Source organism: Callithrix jacchus, chromosome 4, assembly GCF_049354715.1.
Source record: "Callithrix jacchus isolate 240 chromosome 4, calJac240_pri, whole genome shotgun sequence".
Taxonomy (NCBI): Eukaryota; Metazoa; Chordata; class Mammalia; order Primates; family Cebidae; genus Callithrix; species Callithrix jacchus.
In genome coordinates this window covers 155,721,717-155,741,941 of record NC_133505.1, presented here as the reverse complement: position 1 = coordinate 155,741,941, position 20,225 = coordinate 155,721,717, and the positions used below count along the sequence as shown (strand labels likewise).

Here is a 20,225-nt window from a genome sequence, read left to right as displayed (position 1 = left end):
ACAGGGTTCTATCGTGCCGTGGTGGAAAGAACACAGACCTTGAAGGCAGGGGATGGTCGCAGTTGTGCCCTTACCTGAGAGATGACTGTGGCAAATCCCACAACCTTTGGAATCTCAGGGTCCTCATCTGAAGACACCTCTCCCTCCCCGGGTTGAACTGAAAGGGCTGAGGGATGAGAAGGGGCACTGCCACCCTCTAACAGACGCCCCCAACACCTCTCTTCCTCTTAACCATGTCAGTGCTAGTCAGGACTCAGGAAAGACTGTTTCCACTCTGGGACCCCAAACCTAGCACTACAGACAACTAAGCAAAGCAAAATCAGAAAACCATTTGAGGAAATGTTCATTAGGGTATGGAACCAGTTTCTCTCGCCAAGACCTTTTTCCGGCGGAAGCACCCTGTCTGCGCCACGCTCGGTGGAGGCGCCACCGGAAGGCTGCGGAAGGGGAAAGTGAGCCTCCCCAGCACCCTCTCTGCGCCATGCTCGGTGGAGGCGCCACCGGAAGGCTGCGGAAGGGGAAAGTGAGCCTCCCCAGCACCCTGTCTGCGCCACGCTCGGTGGAGGTGCCACCGGAAGGCTGCGGAAGGGGAAAGTGAGCCTCCCCTGCTGGCGGGACCACTCTTCGGGAGGTGGGGAGACCACCTTTTCCTTGCAACATGGCTTACCAGGTAGCGCTCCTCCTGCCTCATGCTAGGGGTGCGGATCATGTGATTCTGTTCCCCTCTCCAGTCTCCAAAGCGACGGAAGAAATAGTTTGATAAGAACCGGTTGACGGGGTCTCTAATGATGTTGATGTAGACAGGCTGGTCTCCTCCAAACCTAACACACAGGGACACAAACATGGCGCTCGTTACAACCCATCACTGCAGGAGGAAAACAGGGTCTACTTAGACATCTCCCCTCGAGGTGAACTTATTGAAAGACGACCTCCGGCCGGGCATGCTGGCTCACGCCTGTAATCCCAGCACTTTGGGAGGCCAAGGCAGGCAGATCATGAGGTCAGGAGTTCCAGACCATCCTGGCTAATATGGTGAAACCCCATCTCTGCTAAAAATACAAAAATTAGCTGAGCATGGTGGCATGTGCCTGCAATTCCAGCTTCTCCGGAGGCTGACAGGGGAATCGCGAATTGCTTATGGCTTGAAATGGGGAGGCAGAGGTTGTGGTGAGATGAGATCCTGCCACTGCACTCCAGCCTGGGCAAAAAGAGCGTAACTCTGTCTCAAAAAAGCAAAAACAAAAAAAGATGACCTCCTATGCTAAGGTGCCAATGACATGTAATAAGCAAACAGTGTTTCCCGATAGACATTTTATTATTGTGCAGGAAGTGGGGAGGATGATACGTGTTCCAGGTACCTGTTGAGAGGCTGTGAGGACATTTCATAGTATAGCAAGGTACAAATAATGCCATTGTACATGTTAAGGAAGAGATGGTGTCTAGTTTTCTCACTAGGCTGTAGGTTTCTTGAGGATGGGGGCCACTCTTTATTGGATTTAGTATTCCCAGTGTCTGGCACAGAACTCATGGGTACCCAGTTGGCTCTTGGTGAATGTTTCAGCTGATTGGTAGGCTCTGAACTGCCTTGCTGGGTGAGACAGCACTTCCTCTGCATTGTAATTCACAGTACTGGGTCAGGTGCTCTGCAGTAAGCAGGTGAATGACAGCCAGTCTTCACCGAGCACTTGCTATTCACTTTGTTCTAAAAACCTCATGTGACCAGCTCGCTGAAGCCCCATAACACATTAATGGAGTAGAGACCATAATCATCCTAATTTACACTTGGGGAAACTGAGGCAGGAATAGGGTCCACATCTTGTAGCTGAACTAGGATGTGGGTCCAGGCAATCTGGCTCTAGAATCTGTGCTCTTAATTATGGAAAGGTGATTTCCAGAGATGAGGAAATTTTGTGCGGGATATCAAGAACAAAAAAAACATTCAATATCATTAACTTCAAGTGATAGCCAGTGGCTTTAAATAGAAATAAAGCAAATAGCCAGGTGTTCCATGTTAATTCCTTACAAGAAAGGATAAGACAAATGCGCTAAATCCTGGCCCCAAATCAAGGTCTTCCCGAGGCAAAGTGATGAGGTTGGCTGGATTTTTCTTAAGAATTCCTTCTTTTTCCCTTTGAACTGCTTGAAACCAGTAGCCTTGAGGAGTCTGGGGAGAGTGCCCCAGTCTCTGGGCAGAAGTCATGCTCTGGTGACCTTCTGAGGGGCCTGCAGACTTTTCTAGCCCTATGATCTTGTGACCTTCTAAGGAACGTGCCTGGACATTCTGTCAGGGGTCAGAAAGAGGTAAGAGAAAACTGACAGGACCCCACTCCTGCCTCTCTCTAGCTGGCAGACTCCGTTCACCTTTCAAAACCCAGCCTGTAGTCACATCACATGCCTCAGCAATTAATGCCCAACTGAGGGTCCATGCCTCCTTTCTCTATGCCCCAGGCCCTTTCCCCTGCACTGTGTGGAAATGTCTGCCTCTCCCATCAGACTATGGGCCTCCTGCAGTCAGGAGCAATACCCTGTAGCTCACTGTGTGGCACACAGTCGGTGCTCAACAAATGATGACCGAACGAAGGAATGAACATCTGGGTGTGTGCCTCTCAGTCGTTAACGTTTCTTCCCATGTCATAGGCTCTGTTGTCAGAGGAAAGGCATAACAATCCACCCATCCTTTTTGTGTAGGAATTCATATAATGTGGTCCCTAGTTTATCTGCGTTTTTAAAAAAGAATCTTCAGAGAGAAGAATCTAAAGGAATGACTGTGAGATAGTGGAATTTCAGGCACCAGGACATGAATGATACGTTGGAGCCTGTAAATGCTACCACACTGGAGCGCACACTGCTCATGGAAAAGGTTAGCCTTGCAGTGTGAATCTTGTTAGTTCTCAGAAATACACATTCATGCAACTGGATGAACAACTAACTGGAGTCCCGGGAGTTAGCTGTGCCAAGCACCGGCTCACTACTGTACACAGCCCAGATTTATCACCCCTTTAAAATTAAATTGGGTTTCATATCTATGATAAACAGCAACCAAAGTAATAAAGCTAGGGACTAGGAAGACAAGGCTTGCATACCAAATATGCACCTAATCAGACTCTCAAAATTGCTTCATGCTTTAAAAAACCTCAACTGTTCTATGCTCATGTAAAGAACAACTGCTAGTGCTAGTTAGTAGAACTGCCCAACCACGTGAATCCATGCACAGCTTCGCACCAGGAGACGGTTCTCAGCCTCACAGCTGCCATCTTTGATCAATGGCAAGAGAAGTAAGGTTTGGCATGTCTTGATGAGCATGGAAGACTTGTTCTTGTTTGCCCATTGCAACACAATGCAAGATTTCCAGAATAATTTTCCAAAATGGAAGTTTTAGATGGCTTAAGAATTTATTGTCAAGTATGGGATAATATAGTAGCCTCTCTCTAGAAGTTTCTAACTATGAGAAACAGGTGTTTGGTATGTATCTTCCCCTTTGCAGAAGGCAATAATGGTTGCAGGCTGCCAGCCCTCTGTACACACAGCTCCTGCCATATTGAGAAAACCTGGGGTGATGTGCTGGTTATACAGAAGAGGCCAGAATACCACCATGCTACCACCAGGGACCAGAGCATAGCAAGTGTGCTAGTATCTGATCAGGGAAGCAAATTTTCCAGCCCTCATTCCATCCTCTTTAAAACTTGGGCCAGAATTTCTGGCTACCATTTATAAAGTCCTGAGTCACCTGAACTTCTTGCTCCCTCATGATTTCATTCTGGGGGCAAGAATGATTTGTACCCTAGCATCCCACACAGCGAAACACCCTGCCTTATATTTAAAAGTCTTGAGAGAAGATTCCACAACTTCCCTGTGAAGTCCATTTATCAGTTGAAAAGTCTTTCTCATACCCAGCCAATATTTTAAATTTTCCCTTTATGCCCATTTCCTTTTGTTTGAACCGTTTGACACAAAGAATTTGTGTCTCCTATGCTTTTACAATGCTTAGCCTTTTCAATTTCAATTTTAATTCTTTTAAATTTTTGTTGTTTTGTTCAAAAAATCCTTTGGCTTTTATCTTAAGACTTATTTCCCTTCATTTTATAATCTATAGGTCTAATTTGATCTTTATGGAGCTCTAAAAAATGGTGGTGACTACAGCCGATCACAGGTTCTCAGTAGTACACACATTAAAGAGTAGAAGAGTGAGGCCAGGTTTTGTTTTTTTTTGTTCAACAACACACCCGTTTGTCCTTCAGTAACCACAATTCCTCCTGCATCTTTGGAGCTCTCTTGTAAGTCATCCTGAAATGGCAAGCATTACCAATTTCTTCGACATTTGTTCCCCAATCCTATTCACCGACTCTGTAATCACTCCTGCGGGCTTCCTTTGGACTCTGCAAATGTGTCATATTTTTACTTACTGTGATGAGAAGATGAAGATCCTCAGCAGGGCATAAATCTCTAGGAACTGTAACTGCACAGTTCTCATTCTGCGAGGCATTTCCAAACACCTCATTCTGAGCATTTCCATCAACTGTCCTACTCTGCTACCTCAATCAATTAATCAACCCATCAATAATATTAGTCACTTCTTCAATAGCTACACAAAACACTTGGGTGAAAATTTTGTTCTGTTTTGCTTTTTTTTTGAGATGCGGTCTCACTCCCGTTGTCCAGGCCAGAGTGCAGTGGAGCAATTTCGGCTCACTGCAACCTCCACTTCCCAAGTTCAAGTGATTTCCCCTTCCTCAGCCTCCTGAGGAGCTGGGATTACAGGCGTGCACCACCACGCCTGGCTAATGTTTTTGTATTTTTAGTAGAGACAGAGTTTTGTCATGTTGGCCAGGCTGGTCTTGAACTCCTGACCTTGTGATCCGCCAGCCTCAGCCTCCCAAAGTGCTGGCATTACAGGAGTGAGCCACCACGCCCAGTCTGGGTGAAAATTTTAGGTATATTTCCATCAAAATTTGAAAGGCATTCTTCCTGAGGTAACAATTATTGCACATGTTAAATCAAGACTTAAGCCCAGAATTATCCTGGAGAACTAAGACTATTTTGTACTCCTATTACAGTAGAGATTACTGTGATTGGAATCCGTTTTTGAAAGTATATCTTGTTATTTTAAGAAATTCTGGTAAAATACATAGTTACCCTTTTCATCATTTTAAAGTGTACAATTCAGTGGTATTAAAACCTTCACATTGTTGTGAAATCATCATCACCCCCCATTTCCAGAGCATTTTCATCACTGAAACTCTGCTTATTCAACAAAAAAATTCCTTTTTTTGCTCTCCCCACCCCTGGTAACCACCATTCTGCCAAAAGCCTACCTCCTTTTTAGCACCTGGCCTGGAAGTAGAAGTTATCTTTGTGCTGCGATCTACATTAAAGGATGAAAAGTACCATAGGCCAGAGGCACAGGGCTTTGATCCTTGTAGTGAGGGAGGAAGACACTTTCAAGTGAGAGAAGGGCCATCATGGAAAATGACAGGACAGTCTGGGGACAGAGTATAAGGAGTGGCTGAAGTGGGGAGGGGTAGTAGAGCTGACTGTTTTTTTTGGGAGGGAGTTTCATACTTGTTGCCCAGGCTGGAGTGCAGTGGCGTGATCCCTGCTCACTGCAATATCTGCCTGCCAGGTGCAAGCGACTCTCCTGCCTCAGTCTCCCAAGTAGCTGGGGTTACAGGTGCCCACCACCACACCTGGCTACTTTTTATATTTTTAGTAGTGACACTGTTTCGCCATGTTGGCCAGGCTGGTCTCGAACTCCTAACCTCAAGTGATCTGCCCAACTCAGCCTCCCAAAGTGCCAGGATTACAGGTGTGAGCCACTGTGTTGGGCCAAGCTGGCTGAGAAAGGGCTCTTTGCTGGAGCCTGTCACTGGACATCAGTGACAGCTCTTTTGCCCAGAGGCAAAAGAGCCTCTGGGAAGTCACTGATGTCCAGTGGGGGCCAGCATGGCAGAGAGCTCTGGCCTCTGTCTTTACACTCCCTGCAGTGGGCACTTTCATCTCCCCTGCCCAGGACTGGATGCCCCCCACTCCCCACCACTGCCTATCACAAAACACAAGCAGAGGAGACAGCTGTGCTCTGCTCTCCGGTCTGTCCCAAGGCAGGAGAGATGGAAACATTTGCTGTGAGAAGCTGAGACAAATGGGGAAGGAGGTGGGTGGTTGGGTTAGGGCTCCTACTTGGAGAGGAAAATAAATTGACAAGGCATAAAATAAACAGTAAGGAATAATCAGGAAACAAGGTGGGCCAAGGGGATGTCCAGATTATACTCGTCCCTGATGGGCCAACACAGCTGGTGGCCCATGCAGCAGCAGAGATCCACTCCCCATAGAGGGAAAAGCAGAATCATGAGGTATAAAGTGCCATTTTAGGAAGATGAGCCCCGCCAGGGTTCACATAGGGAAAACCCAGAGAAAACTCGCCCTGTATATGGAACTTCTGCGCTGTGTTTAAGGAGGCAGAGATGGTGTTAACTGCTAATACCAATTTTTTAATTTGGTGTTTTCTTCAAGAGTTTGCAGTGTCTGTCACATGATAAGAGATTTGGAGGGCACAGGATTGAAATGGATCACTTGGCTAAGAAGAATAAAAAACAAAGTCAACATTTACAAATAAGAGGTAGAAGTCAAATTGACTTGTGGAATTAGCGAAGTCTGATTTGTGTTGTTAAATGATGCCATCAGAGGGCAGAGTTTGTTCACAAAAGTTGATATGAAAAACACTGCTCACATCAGTACTTGAGACTTCACTTGCAGGGAAGAGAAAAGGTGTCCATACGCACTCCCTTGCACATCGCACCGCGCTGCTTTTCCAGTCATTGACTTATTTTCACATTTTTGTCTGTTTGTTTTTGCAAGTGACTGTTGGCCCTGAAGCCACCATCTGAGATATATGAGAAAACAGAAATGGATGCAAAGGAAGCGAGGGGTCATGGGAGAGAAAGAAAGAATGACATGTAAAAAGGTTAAGCGAAGTGGTGGCTTGATATTATTTAGCTTATTGGTGTTTCTTATAATGCATTTAGACTATTTTGATAACATCGGGCTCTGAGGCAAAACTTCTTCAGGTTTTCCCTGCAAAAGCACATTTGGAAGAGTGAGGGGCATTGTGGATTGCAAACATATACTCCCCTAAAACATAAAAGCATAGAAAACAAATAAGATTGGGGGCAGGGGACAGACAAATTTGAATTGTAGTCTGTCACAAGGCTTTCTAGTGTGTAGATCTAAGATAGATTTGGAGGCACGCTGTTGATGATAGAACGTTGATCTTTTTCAGAAATTGCTTCCTGAAGTTACTCTGAAGACTGGAAAAAGATACATGCAACCATAGAATGCAAATACTGAAAACCCTACTGAAACATCCTAACAAAGAGAAGCATCTTTTAGGCTAAGGTAGTTTTGACTCAATTCTCCAGGTAGTCCAGGTGAAAAGCATTTGTCTAGCTTGAATTTCCAGGGAGATCCGAAACTGTGAAAGAGCAACCCAATATGAAACTCAGGAGTCCACACTGAAGCCTGAGATCTCGCAGGGCTGGTTGAGCGTAAGTCCCCGGGCAGGAAACCTTCCCCGAGGCAAAACACCTGATTGGTCTGAACCAATTACTTCCCATGTTTGGATTCATAAAACTACATATAGTCAAACGGTTCCTTCTAACTTTAAAAAAAGAAAAAGAAGAAACAGAACAAGAAGACTATATGGTGAAAAAACAAAGTAGGTCAGCTATAGAAACGCCAAGTGCTCACAGGATAGCATTTTACATGACTCAAGAGGGTCTAAATTTCAAGGTAAAATGCCATCTTTAATGGGATTAAAAAAAAAAGAAAGGGCAATTAGTTATGGTATAATGCCATACCCTTCAAAAGTTCTGAGCATTTGTGTGCAAAAAAAAGTGTAGGGACAGAGGACTGACTTTCGTGCTTAAAAGTCCGCTTGCCAGCAAGTATCATGCAGCATGTTAACGAGGTGCGAAGGATTGGAAATATCCACAAAGAATATCAGGTTACAGGACCAGTTCTTCTCATGGGAACCTCATTATCCTGAAACAAGCAATACCTCTGTCAGCAGTTATAAGAGTAGGTTTCTTAAGATCAGCTTCATTATCTTTATACCTTATCATTCAAAATACATCTAAAAATTATTTTTTAATGTATGTTACAGTCCTTGGCTGGGCACAGTGGTTCACACCTGTAATCCCAACACTTGGGAGGCTGAGGCGGGCAGATCAGTTGAGGTCAGGAGTTTGAAGCCAGCCTGACCAACATGGTGAAACCCCATCTCCACTAAAAATAGAAAAATTAGCTAAGTGTGGTGATGCATGCATGTAATCCCAGCTACTCGGGAGCTGAGGCAGGAGAATCACTTGAACCCAGGAGGCAGAGGTTGCAGTGAGCTGAGATCATGCCACCGTGCTCTAGCCTGGGCAAAAGAGTAATACCCTGTCTCAAAAAAAAAAAAAAGGACTAAAAAGTATGGCAAAAGCCTCTTAACAAGTCCCAACTTAGTTGTTTTTCTCTGTCAATTGCATATTGATGGAGAAATTTTCCTTAAATAAAGCAATTCTCTTAAAGAAGGAAAAGCTGATTTTTAATGTCCCATGATTTGTGAGGGAAACAATCATAGTCTTGTCATATATTAAAGTTCAACTGATCATTCTCTCCCTTTTTATGGAAGTCTGGTAGCTAAGGGCTTAGGCCCTGGTATGTGGATGTGAAGAGAGGAGGAGGTTGCTCATCCGGAGTCAGTTTTAGCGTTCTATTGAAAGCAGCAGAGCTGGTCAGGCAGTCTCTTGTTATTTCTGCCTAAAACTCTGACTGCTGTTCCAGTCCTGTTCCATCCTGGGCTGTACTACATCCCTTTCACTCCACTCCACACTGCTCTTTTGCTGGTCACTGTGCTGGGAAGAACACAGCCGCTCACTTGTCTAAAGCTGACCCATCCCTCACATCCCCGCAGAAACACCTTCCCCGAGTTCTTGTCCCTCGGGGAGGTTCCTGCCTCCCACTTCCCCTAGGAGAAGCCCTGTGACTACCTTCTCCTTACATCCATCACAATTTAATATAAGAACTTAGAGTTTCCTGAAGGCAAGAGAAACATTTAATGTTGACTGCAGAAGCCCAGTTCTCACGTAGTGTATAGAAGAAAGAACTCCATACATATGTGTTTAATTGAGCAAAATGAAACTGAGGGAGGAGAAACAGAGCCCAGCCCTGCCCTCCAGGTGTTGTCATAGAAACCAAGTCAGGAGTTGGGCAGTGGGCTCAGCCTGAGACGTCTACAGAGTTGCCTTTTTAAGTGCCCCTTTGAATGTATATAGCATCTGATATAGTTTGGCTCTGCGTCCCCACCCAGATTTCATCTTGAATTGTACTCCTGTAATTTCCATGTGTTGTGGGAGGGACCCAGGGGGAGATAATTTGAATCATGGGGGTGGTTTTCCCCCCTACTGTTCTTGTGGTAGTAAGTCTCATGAGATCTGACGGTTTTATCAGGGGTTTCTGCTTTTGCATCTTCCTCATTCTCTCTTGCCGCCACCATGTAAGAAGTGCCTTTCACCTGCCGCCGTGACTCTGAGGCCTCCCCAGCCATGTGGAACTGTAAGCCCAGTTAAAACCTCTTTTTCTTCCCAGTCTCGAATATGTCTTTATCAGCAGCATGAAAACGGACCAATACAGCACCCTTCTCTCAGGCCTTTCCTTCACAGGTTCAGAGCATCCCTATATGGTAGGGATGACAGAACTGTTCCTGTTTTACAGATGGAAAATAGAAAAATGGAGACCAGCAAGGGGTTGAATGGCTTCCAAGAGTCATGACCAGTGGGGAGGCCAGTTCTGACACCAGAGGTCCTGACAGCCAGGCCAGCACTGTTTTCTGTAGACATGGTATCTTCTAAAAGGCATTTATCATTTTTTTCCTTTCAGAATTAAATCAATGGAGACTAAACTCCTGTACATGTGTTTGATGGCAGAGGCAGTAACAGAATATGGCCACCATGTTGTGCTCTGCAACCCAATTAAGATACTGGCCATGGCTTCTAACTTGTGTTTCATACTATTCAGAGATAATTATTTAAAATTTGTGGCACTGCAATCTGTTTGGTTGTAAAGCTTTGACCTACGAAGCGAAAAGTGTTCATGAATGAGGTTTGAGGACGTCAGGGGTGACTTAGAAGGCAACACGCTAGAACAGCAAGAGTCAGAGAAGCAGCACTTTTCTCTTTGCAAGTCATAAAACACAATGCCTGAAAGAGCTAACAAGGCTTGTTATCTAATCATGTCTAATCATATGCTTGTGGCCTTCTAGAATTAAGAGGCAGGGCACACACCTCAGACAATCCAGTAACAAGCCACTTTATAAATGTGGTTGAAAACATACTCCTAGCTGCCCAGCACCTGGTTCTGGGTCACTGCAGAAAATTTGCAGGTGTCCTGTTACCTTCCCAGGGAACTCTGGTTATCAGGAAGGCCCAGGAAACTTCAGGGAACACTTGCTTCGAAAGATAAGGCAGCAACTCCTTCTTTCTGCTTAATCACTTGCTTTACTGAATTTCATTCTTTGCACTTAATTTGTGCAGGACCTGCTGCACAGCAGGAACGTCCTTGCAGGGCTGAAATCTTATTCCAGCCAGGTGGGTGGTCAGGCACCCTGGACCAGGGCAGCAGCTCCTCCAGAGCCAGCCTCCCTGGTGCCTGCAGGAGCCACTAGGTTGGCACTAACTCACAGATGTTGCTTGCTGCTCTGGGACCTTCAGTGCTCTTGGGTGGACCTGAAAGGCACTGTCATCCCCATGTTAAGATGACAGACGTGCTGTCAGATGGCCGACAAGGGAGTCCCAGGGGTTCCAAGGCTGGTCCCCAGCAGATCTGCCTCTGGAACCAGTGACCTGTCAGCCATTAGACAGCAGCTATGAGTGCGGACTTGGGCCAGCAAAGGGAGAGCGGGACACTAAGGGCCATCAGCTCAGGAATGAGGCACAGTGACAGTCAATCTATGGGGAAGAGAATACTCAGAACTTGAAGCTAGTCCATTAACAATAGGGAGTCTAAAAACCTAAATGTGAAGATTTGTATTGTTATCAGAAGACTGCAGCTGCTGGGGAAAAAACCTCAGGATTCTAAATACCTCCCCAGCATCAAACATACAAGGCTTAGAAAATCAAACGGTATACAGTCACGTATTGCTTAATGTCAGGGATACATTCTGAGAAATGCATCATGAGGTGATTTCGTGGTTGTGCAAGCATCATAGACTGTGCATACACAAACCTTGATGGCATAAGCCTACTGCACCTCCATGCTGTATAGTATAGCTTATCACTTCTGGGCTACAAACCTGGACAGCACATGACTATACTGAATACTGGAGGCAACTGTGACACAATAATAAGCATTTGTGTATCTAAACTCAGAAAAGATATGGTAAAAATACCATAATATAATCTTATGGATTAATATGTATATGAGGTCTGTCATTGACCAAAATGTCATGGTGTGGCATGTGACTGTGTTAAAAAGATAGACAGAGGCTGGTAACAGTTCTTTGGATCCTAGAAATTACTCATTACTCTACCACTAAATTATTCCCAGAGTTCTCAGCAGGTTTGAATTGTATAAAAGTGTGCAATAAAATATTTATGCTAAAACACTCATCTCCTGCCTTCTTATTTGTTTCAATACAAAATCTGATTCCTTTTTAAAAAAGAGTTATTAGGTCAAATGGCTTCTCATTAAAAAATAATTCCAAGTTTTTGTAAGATTTAAGACAGCAGTCCAGGAAGAAATGAAGTTTCTGTTCAAATATTTCAAATTCTGATCCATCTGTAGCAAAAATAAATGGATTAAAAATGTCTGTTCAAGGGCAATTGTACTACCTTGTAAATAAAGGTGGATTTCTAAAGTAATTGTTCATTAGAAGAAAATGAAAGAACCATTAAACTGGAAAATGTCTTACCTTGAGAAGTTGAGGAAATGAACATGTCGAGTGAATAAATAGGGCTGTTCGGCAGTACTTATATTTTTAATCAGTTCCATCTATTAAAAAAAAGTACAGAATTAGCACATATAGGATCTGATTTACCAAGCCACATTAAGTTAAAGGTTATCTATCTGACTCTTTTATTCCCACTTACTACGGCTGGATCAGGGCCAAACAGCTGGGCTTTGTGCAACGTTTATGAAGTTTTACATAAGGCTCCTTAGTGAATAAAACAGTGCTACCCAAACTGATAGTCCTGTGCCTCATTTGGTTGATTGCTACACCATGAAAGCATTTCGGCTGGAGAGATCCGTGTGTTGCTGCACTAAAATGTAAATAAAAGAATGCCTTCTGTCCCCTCCTTTAAAGTCAAATCAAGGAAAGACGTTAGCCATTTTCTTATTCTATAATAATATTATTGGGATCTACAAAAATATTGAAACAGGTGCTGCAGAATCTAAAAATGGGAATCAAATGAGGTACTACTTCATTATTGTTCTCCTTGTCTATAAAATTTATAAAGAAAATATTTTATAGGAAACACGTTAAACCCCAAATGTCTTGGTTTGTGGTGGGTGGTCATCTGAATTATTTATTTGCAGTTATCGGCAAATCAAAAAGCAGTTTATATTCATATAAACTAACTTTTATGGCCTTCTGGAACATGTCATGATACAGAAAATATTTAGTAAAATCTGTTAGAAATTCCAAGCATTCTTATGACTCCCTAACTTCCTGAACTTCTCTTTTCCCAGTTTTTCTAATTGGCTCCATCAAAACGCACACACGGTGGAATTTTTGAAAAGCACATTGCAGTTTGCTACTTTGGATGAATGTCAGAAGTGCAGGATTTCATGTTTTATGAAACAGTTCAAGTTGAAAACCTGGAAACAAAACCAGTCATTCACATGTTAACCGCAGTAGCAACAAGAACAATAAAGAGTCTGGAACTCCAGGCTTGTCTCAAGCATGACAGAAAACCCGAGCCTGCCTTGTTCCTTCATGTCTAACACAGGGCTGACACATATATAAGTGCTCGATAAATATTTGCTCAATGAATTAACTCCAACTAGCACACGCTTTATAGATTATTATGCTAGGATCTCAGTGTGTAAACCTTGTAATTAGATATTGGAGCTCACAACGATTGAAGGAATGAAATTGAATTTTAAAGGTAAATGACTCACAGTTCATAAACCCTGTGCTTCTGTTAGTCAGTGGCAGGTATGAGTGAATAATGGTCTGTCTGTCCTCGAGCTTCAGAACAAAAGGAAATTGAATCCTGCCTCTTTATCTACTGTTTATCCTCAGCACACCACCTGCAAGTGCTTGTTTCTGGTAGTAAAACTTCCTGCATGGTCACATTGTTAATTGTGACTTTTGTTGGATTTACTAATAGAATGACTGATTTAGAGACATACCCATAGGTAATTTATCCCTGAGGGTGCCTGCTTGGAAAAATAACTCTTGACTGTGTGTATGTTTAATGTGAAGACCGTTAATGCTTTCATCTCTAGATTATTTTATTTAGATATTTCTCTGCACACAGAAGAGTCATACAAGAAAGCCCCCTAGTCCTGTACAAGAAAACTGAAGAATAGGTCAGAAGGAAAAACATTTTCTTCACGTATTCAACATTATATTATATTCTCTAAACACAAGTCAAGGTGTTAAATTTAATGGAAGCATAGTAGTAGTTAGATTTTGAGAACAGTGTCATAATAGTCATAAAGCTGTCTATTTCACAAGGAAGAAATGAATTAGCAGTGACAATGGATAACTCTCTCTAGACATATCTTTAAACATAGAATGAAGGCATTAATGCTCATGTTTATTGCATTAGCACAGTGAAGGCAGAGGGTACATTTCAGCTTTCAGTGGTCTAATCTTCGCAAGTGCTAAGACTTTCCTTGTTTCTGGTGACAAGCAGTCATTTTCTGAACTTGTTGGTGCCATCATCTGAGGTCTCTCGCCTAGTCCGCCTGCCGTGGCTGCAGCCTGCCTCTTTCCTCGCCTTAATCTTATTTGCAGGAGAGTCATGGGGGTGACAATGGCACCCCCTAAAATCACCACCAAGACCACCTCTCCTTTCCCGGGCTCACGCATGACCATTCCCGGTCTTTATTCTGATTCCATGGCATAAATTCACTCCTCATTCATCCAGTACTTATTAGACACTGGAGATAAATACAGGAATAAGGTGGGTGGGAAGACGCATGAAGACAATGGAGTATGTCCTAACAGTGCCCTCCAATCCACCATGGCCACAAACACACTTAATCCTCACCAGTCTTTACTCTATCCAGCCTCATCCGTCTCTGGATGGTCTGGTTCAGGTTAATGGTGCTCGGCATGCTCCCACCTGTGATGCAGCTCTTTCCTGGACTTCCACATTCAACTGCGTGTTGAGCCGTGTGAATTCTACCTGTGCTATTTACCTCAACTGGCCCTCAGGACCACACATGCTGTGGTCAGCCAAATGAGAGCCCTCCTTGTTCCTTCCTCACACCAAAGCCTGACCAAGTCCAAGCTCAGTTTTAAGTCCCCTCTCCTAGAATGTTCTTCTGCTACTCCTTGTGTGTCTAAATACTAACCACTCTTTACCTCTGGCTACAATATCTACCACCTCCAAGTAGCCTTCCTGGATAGCCCTTTTCATTCAACATCCATTGATCTCCCCTCTGTGTCCGGCAATGTACTGCTCGGGGTTATGGCTATGGAGATGATGGGCTTGGTCCTTGCTGTTAGGAAGCTCAGAGTCTTGTGGGTGAGGTGGACTAAGAGGCAGGTACAATCATGTGATGACTGCCATGAGGTAGATGGTAGGTAAGTGAGGCGCCTCTTTCTATCTTCAGATAGGGAGGTAATGCTTCCCCAAGGAGGTGTTCCTGAGTGTTCTGGAAGGGCCTAGAGGAGTTAGCCCGGAAAGAAAGGAATTCATGGCATTGCAAAAAATCAAGAGCAGATACAAAAGGCGAAACATAAAATGACATGACACCAAGAAACTGCAGGAGTTCAGTGTGCTGGAGGTGTTCAGCGATCTGAGATGGGTTCAGCAAAGTAGCAGGTGAGACTAGAGAATCAGGTAAGAGCTGGATAATTGAGGGAAGTGCAGATCACAACAGGAATTTGGACATTTATTCTGTGGGTGATCACTAGCCAGAAAAGATTCTTTTTTCCAGATTTGAGGGCAGGGTGGAGAATGTGAAAAAGGGTGAGGATTAGATACAGAAGCTCAGCCAGGAAGACTGGGCAATAATCCCAACAGTAAATGACAATGGCATGAAATGAGGTGATGGTTTTCAGCATGGTCCCAGACCTGCGGCATCAACATCACCTGGTACTTGTTAGAAATGCAAATTCTCACGCTCTACCCCAGACCTTCTGAATTACGAGGAACTCTGGGGGAAGGGGTTCCAGCAGTCTGTGCTTTGCCAAGCCTTCCAAGGGATGCTAAGGCTCAAAAGTGTGAGAACCACTGAACTAAGTCAATATAAGTAAGACAGATGGGGAGGTTCCAAGAAGGTTAAAGAGGTGACCACCTGGCAGTGGAAGGGAGGCAGGGGGAGTGGCCACGAGAGCTTCCTTCCCAGATTCCTAGCTAGAACAACTGAACACATGACGGCATCCATTTGTGGAGATGGGCAATGATGGGGAGGAACAAATTTGGCTGCACACAAGGGAGTAAATGGGCTTGGTTTTGAACATGACCTTCCATGGCACTCCATCTGAAAACTTTTCAGGATATGCACTTTCTACATTACATTGAAGTTGAGTCTGTGCATGAGGTTTGAGCTGGAATGTAAATTCTGTGAGAGTTGGGGGCAGGCTTTATCCCCTAGAAAGCCTACTCAAGCTACCTGCAGAACATACACCCCATAAATATTTATGAAATGAAGATAACATCTTTAGAAATCCTTTTTCAAGTCAAGAAATGTATAGTTAGCTGAAGACAGAATTGCCTAGCATTCAGACTATGAATTTACCCTTTTTGAGACAGACCCATATGTTCATTATCCTGGTGTTGCATGGAGCAAACAGTCTTACCATCATAATATCCAGGGCATAACAATATTAAACAGACTCCCATTTTTTGAGTGCACCAAGGTGCTCTTCATGTGCTGTCATTTAATCCTCACAAGAACGCCATGAATAATAATAATAATTATTATTATTACTATTATTATTATTTTGAGACAGAGTTGCCCCGGCTGGAGTGCAATGGCATGATTTTGGCTCACTGGAACCTCTGCCTCCTGATTCAAGTGATTCTTCCCCCTCAGCCTCCTGAGTACCTGGGATTATAGGCGCCTGCCACCATGCCCAGCTAATTTTTGTATTTTTAGTTGATACGGGGTTTCACCATGTTGATCAGGCTGGTCTTGAACTCCTGACCTCAGGTGATTCCCTCGCTTTGGCCTCCCAAAGTGTTGGAATTACAGGTATGAGCCACTGCGCCTGGCCATGGATAAGTATTATTATTCTTACTATATAGGTTAAGAAACTGAGGCATGAAAGGCTGCATTAGTTGCTTTAATCTCATGCAGACAAAGAGGTAAAGCCAGGATTGAAATCCAAGTCTTTCCAATCCCTAAACGCTATTTTTTTTTTTTAATGAACTGGCTGCAATCTACTCACCATTCCCACCGAAATTTGATACATATCTAACCTTTCAAAATGGAAGGAACAGATTGGTTAGCACAAAACTCTGGAGAACAAAGAGAGTTTATGGAATAAATTTTCTACTTTTCTTGTGATGTGCTGAAAATTTTAAAGAAAGTTCTAACGGATGAAAAAGCATTAAGAAATAATACAAAAATAAAAGTTTTAGAATGCCAGAGATAATACTTTTTACTTCTAGATGGGAAAACGGAGTATATCCTAACAAGAACAGGAAATTAATTTTTGATACTAAAAAAGATAACTATGTAATGGAAGATATTTAAAAGAAAAAAAACTCAGATCACAGTGTATCAGGAAGTAGTTTCTAATCTTTTGCTTTCAGCCTGACTGGCTGGGATGGTAGAGGAGAAGCGCTTTACCTGCAGTTCTACCAACACAGTCAGACTTTGCTCCTGACTTCTTTGGCAAATACTTGACAGCAGAGATGGTATCTAAGCCCATGTGGTTCATAAGTGAATTCTGTGTCACTCATGAACACCTAAATGTCCTTTAATTTTGCAAAGCATTTTAAAGAAAGAACATGTTTTTAACATATGAAAGCAAAATAAAGAGTAGCTCAGAGGAGGATCCTTGGCCCTTGAACCTCAGAGGCCAGGAGGATGTCTGGAGGCTCCAGTGACCATTCCCTCTTTCCCACAGTACTGGGTAGCCCTGGTAAGCTGGAAGCAGGATGGCCTGCAGGAAGCCGTCAGGGCCACACCTGCCTGCAATGAAGAAGAAGTCCACCAGGGGGAGCAATGACATGATCAAGGCAAAAAGCCTGGGTCTGAATTACAGAGAAAATCAATGTCATGGCTGCAACGGGAAGGAAAAAGCAAACTTATTTTATGTTTTCAGGCCTTGCTTTTCCCTTTTTTTTTTCCTACCAAGTTTCTATTAGCGGACTCAGTTTCTGCCTGTAGGGCTCCAAGACTAGACGTCTGCAGGGCTGTGTGAACCGATGGAAAGGGACCAGGTTCCTCTCTTTGGTTTGACTCCAAGGTCCAGGTGGACCACCTCTCATGCCTGTGGACACTGTCCCCACTTCTATAAAATAGGGAAGAGTTGAGGGTCATTCTAAGAGAGGCTTTTCCAAAACCTGTCAAGCCAGAGAAATGTTCCCAGGATACAGAGGCTCCTGCGGAGACACTTTAAAACTTCCGGCATGCATGGAGTCTTCAGGGGTTTCAGAGAGTCTCAGGTGAGAGCGGGATTTTCCTAGGTTAGTGAAGGATTCACTTCAATATAGGAAAACTTTCTAATAATTAGATGTTTAAACTACTCTAAAGAAATACTGTTTTTATCAAGCTATCTAGGGCACATGGGCATAGGGTCTCTCTCTTCTCCACCCTTTACATAACTCTTCAAGGTTTTAATAATTTGAATAGCTGTGGGATAGAGTCAGAACAGAGGTGACGTTCATAGTGACATAGTACTCTTCATTGCTCCAACTGGTAGAAGGACATGGACTTGCCTAGTATTCCACAAACCATGAACTGGAGCTCCGCAGAATGCAAATGAGTCAGAAACACTCCTAGAGTCCCCTGACCAATGAAGACTGCAAAGACAGAAACCTAGTTTCTTTATTTTTGTTTGTAGTTTTGTTTTTAATTTTCAAAGTCTTTAAAACGCAAATAATCATTCTGAATTGATTCGTTTAGGACAAGGCATGCAACATTTACCATATGCATTGACCCATAATATTTTCTTTCTTTCAGTGTCTTAGAGGGCTAGGATTCTCAGGAACATACCGAGAGGAATGCTGATGTGATGATTTTGACAGAGCTTCTTAACTCTGGCTGCATCATAAAATCTCTTGTGACACTTTATTAAAGAAAAAGTTTTCTGGGCTCTTCCCCAGAATCTCCAGGAGAAGGGCCATTGCAACTCCAGGTTTTAAAAGGCTCTGCTGGAGATTCTGCTGTCCAGCCAGAGCAACTAAACATTGCATGATGGGAATGCCTTTTGGATTAAGGAAGGCCTGGGTTCAAGGTCAAGTGCCACTGATAGTCATTATAATGTATTTGGAAATTTACAGTCTGATTGTCTTAGGTGTCTCATCCATAAAATAGGGATCATACCCACTCAGTAGTATATTTTTAGGTCCAAAAAGTTCAATGAAACAATGAAGGAAAACAATTAGCATGTAGTAGGTGCTGTATCCAATATGTAATCCTTAGTTTCAATAGAAATAGAAATAGTAAAATTATCTGCCTTCTCAGTATGCTGGTAACTTTTGCTTTTCTTTAAAAAGAATAAAATTAGTTGTGGATTCTCATAGCTGTAATACGCCTGCAGCATGTGACCTTTATTGTATTTAGAGCAGTGTTTGGAAAGCTAGTGTCACCTCTTAACCAAAGATGGTTGTGAGTTTTTTTGGCAATCACACCCTACATCTTCTGCAGAAAAAAATGTTCTATTTTTCAAAGCTGTATATAATCTCTATTTCTCAAGAGATCATTTCAGCCAGAACCTGAAATCTGGTTTTCCAGCATAAGGGCAGCGACGTCATCACAGTTTGCATCATGAGCTGTGCGAAGGGCCAACACTTGGCCAGCAGCAGTTGCCCATGCTCTGCTGCTGAGGTGGAGTTTTCCAAAATATGAACTTCAGAGGTATTCTATTTCTATGAGGACAGATGTAGTGGGATTTTTATAGGCATTCTAACATTTGGTGTCTTCACGTTCCCTTTCTTTTTTAATAATCCCTTCAGTGTCTTGTTCTATTTAATAGATTTTTAAAATTTAGCTCTGTGGGGGGTGTGTGTGTGTGTGCGTGTGTGTGTGTGTGTGTGGTGTCTTGACAGCTATCCTCCAGAGAGCAATGCATGTGTGAATCAGACTGTGGCCCAGAGAGGTGCCTTTTTGTATGAATGAAATGGAATAGATAATTCCAGTCCTTAGAAATGAAGACTATTTCAAAGTTCATTTGTAAGTCAGTAGTTTGGAACTTGGAGCACATTTTCTCATAAAAGAAATGCTCTACGTGGTGGCTAAAGTCCCAGGCCAGCCCACAAGAGCCTGTTAACTCATACTGCACCTGAAGCGGAGCTGTTATTAACTCTAGAGGACAATGATTCTACGGAAACCAATTTTCAGAATTTCACTGTTTACGGGTGAGAACAACTGACTAAAATTTCCACTAGTCTTCTAAACCATTTCCCCTTCATTCCTCCAATAAATTACCAAAAAAGAAGCTCTTCATACCATAAATTATTTCTTGAATATATTATATTAAAATAATATTTTTTTCTGTTTTATGCACATTGAAACTTTAATAAAAGCAACACATGGACCAAAACAAAAAAGTGAAAGTGTTTCTCTCAATGTTGTTGAACTTCAAACTGGGTTTCTTGTCATTTTATTTCCTGGCTACTCTCTCTGCAGGCCAGAGCCAGATGAACTGGCTGCAGAGAGGCAATGGACACCGTTACTAGTTTGTTTTTACATTTAAATTATATATTTGTTTTTTCTACGGTATCTTTACCTTTGCCATGGGTTTTTTAAACTGCCTTATGATTTCATAGAAATGTGGAATAAGGAGGTAATGAAATACATTCTAGGTCACACTGACCACAGGAATCAGAAATGTTTCA

General features: G+C 43.1%; 1 protein-coding gene across 2 annotated transcripts in view; it reads right to left on the bottom strand.

Annotated features, from left to right (window-relative positions):
* Positions 1-20,225, bottom strand: part of UST (uronyl 2-sulfotransferase) — a 316,876-nt gene that overhangs the window by 103,959 nt on the left and 192,692 nt on the right. For both annotated transcript variants that reach the window (XM_002747070.8, XM_054254508.2), the window contains 2 exons: positions 11,945-12,024; positions 668-821 (listed from right to left, as the gene is read on the bottom strand). In XM_002747070.8, coding sequence (XP_002747116.4) covers positions 668-821; positions 11,945-12,024 — 234 coding nt within the window. The remainder of the gene's footprint in view (positions 1-667; positions 822-11,944; positions 12,025-20,225) is intronic.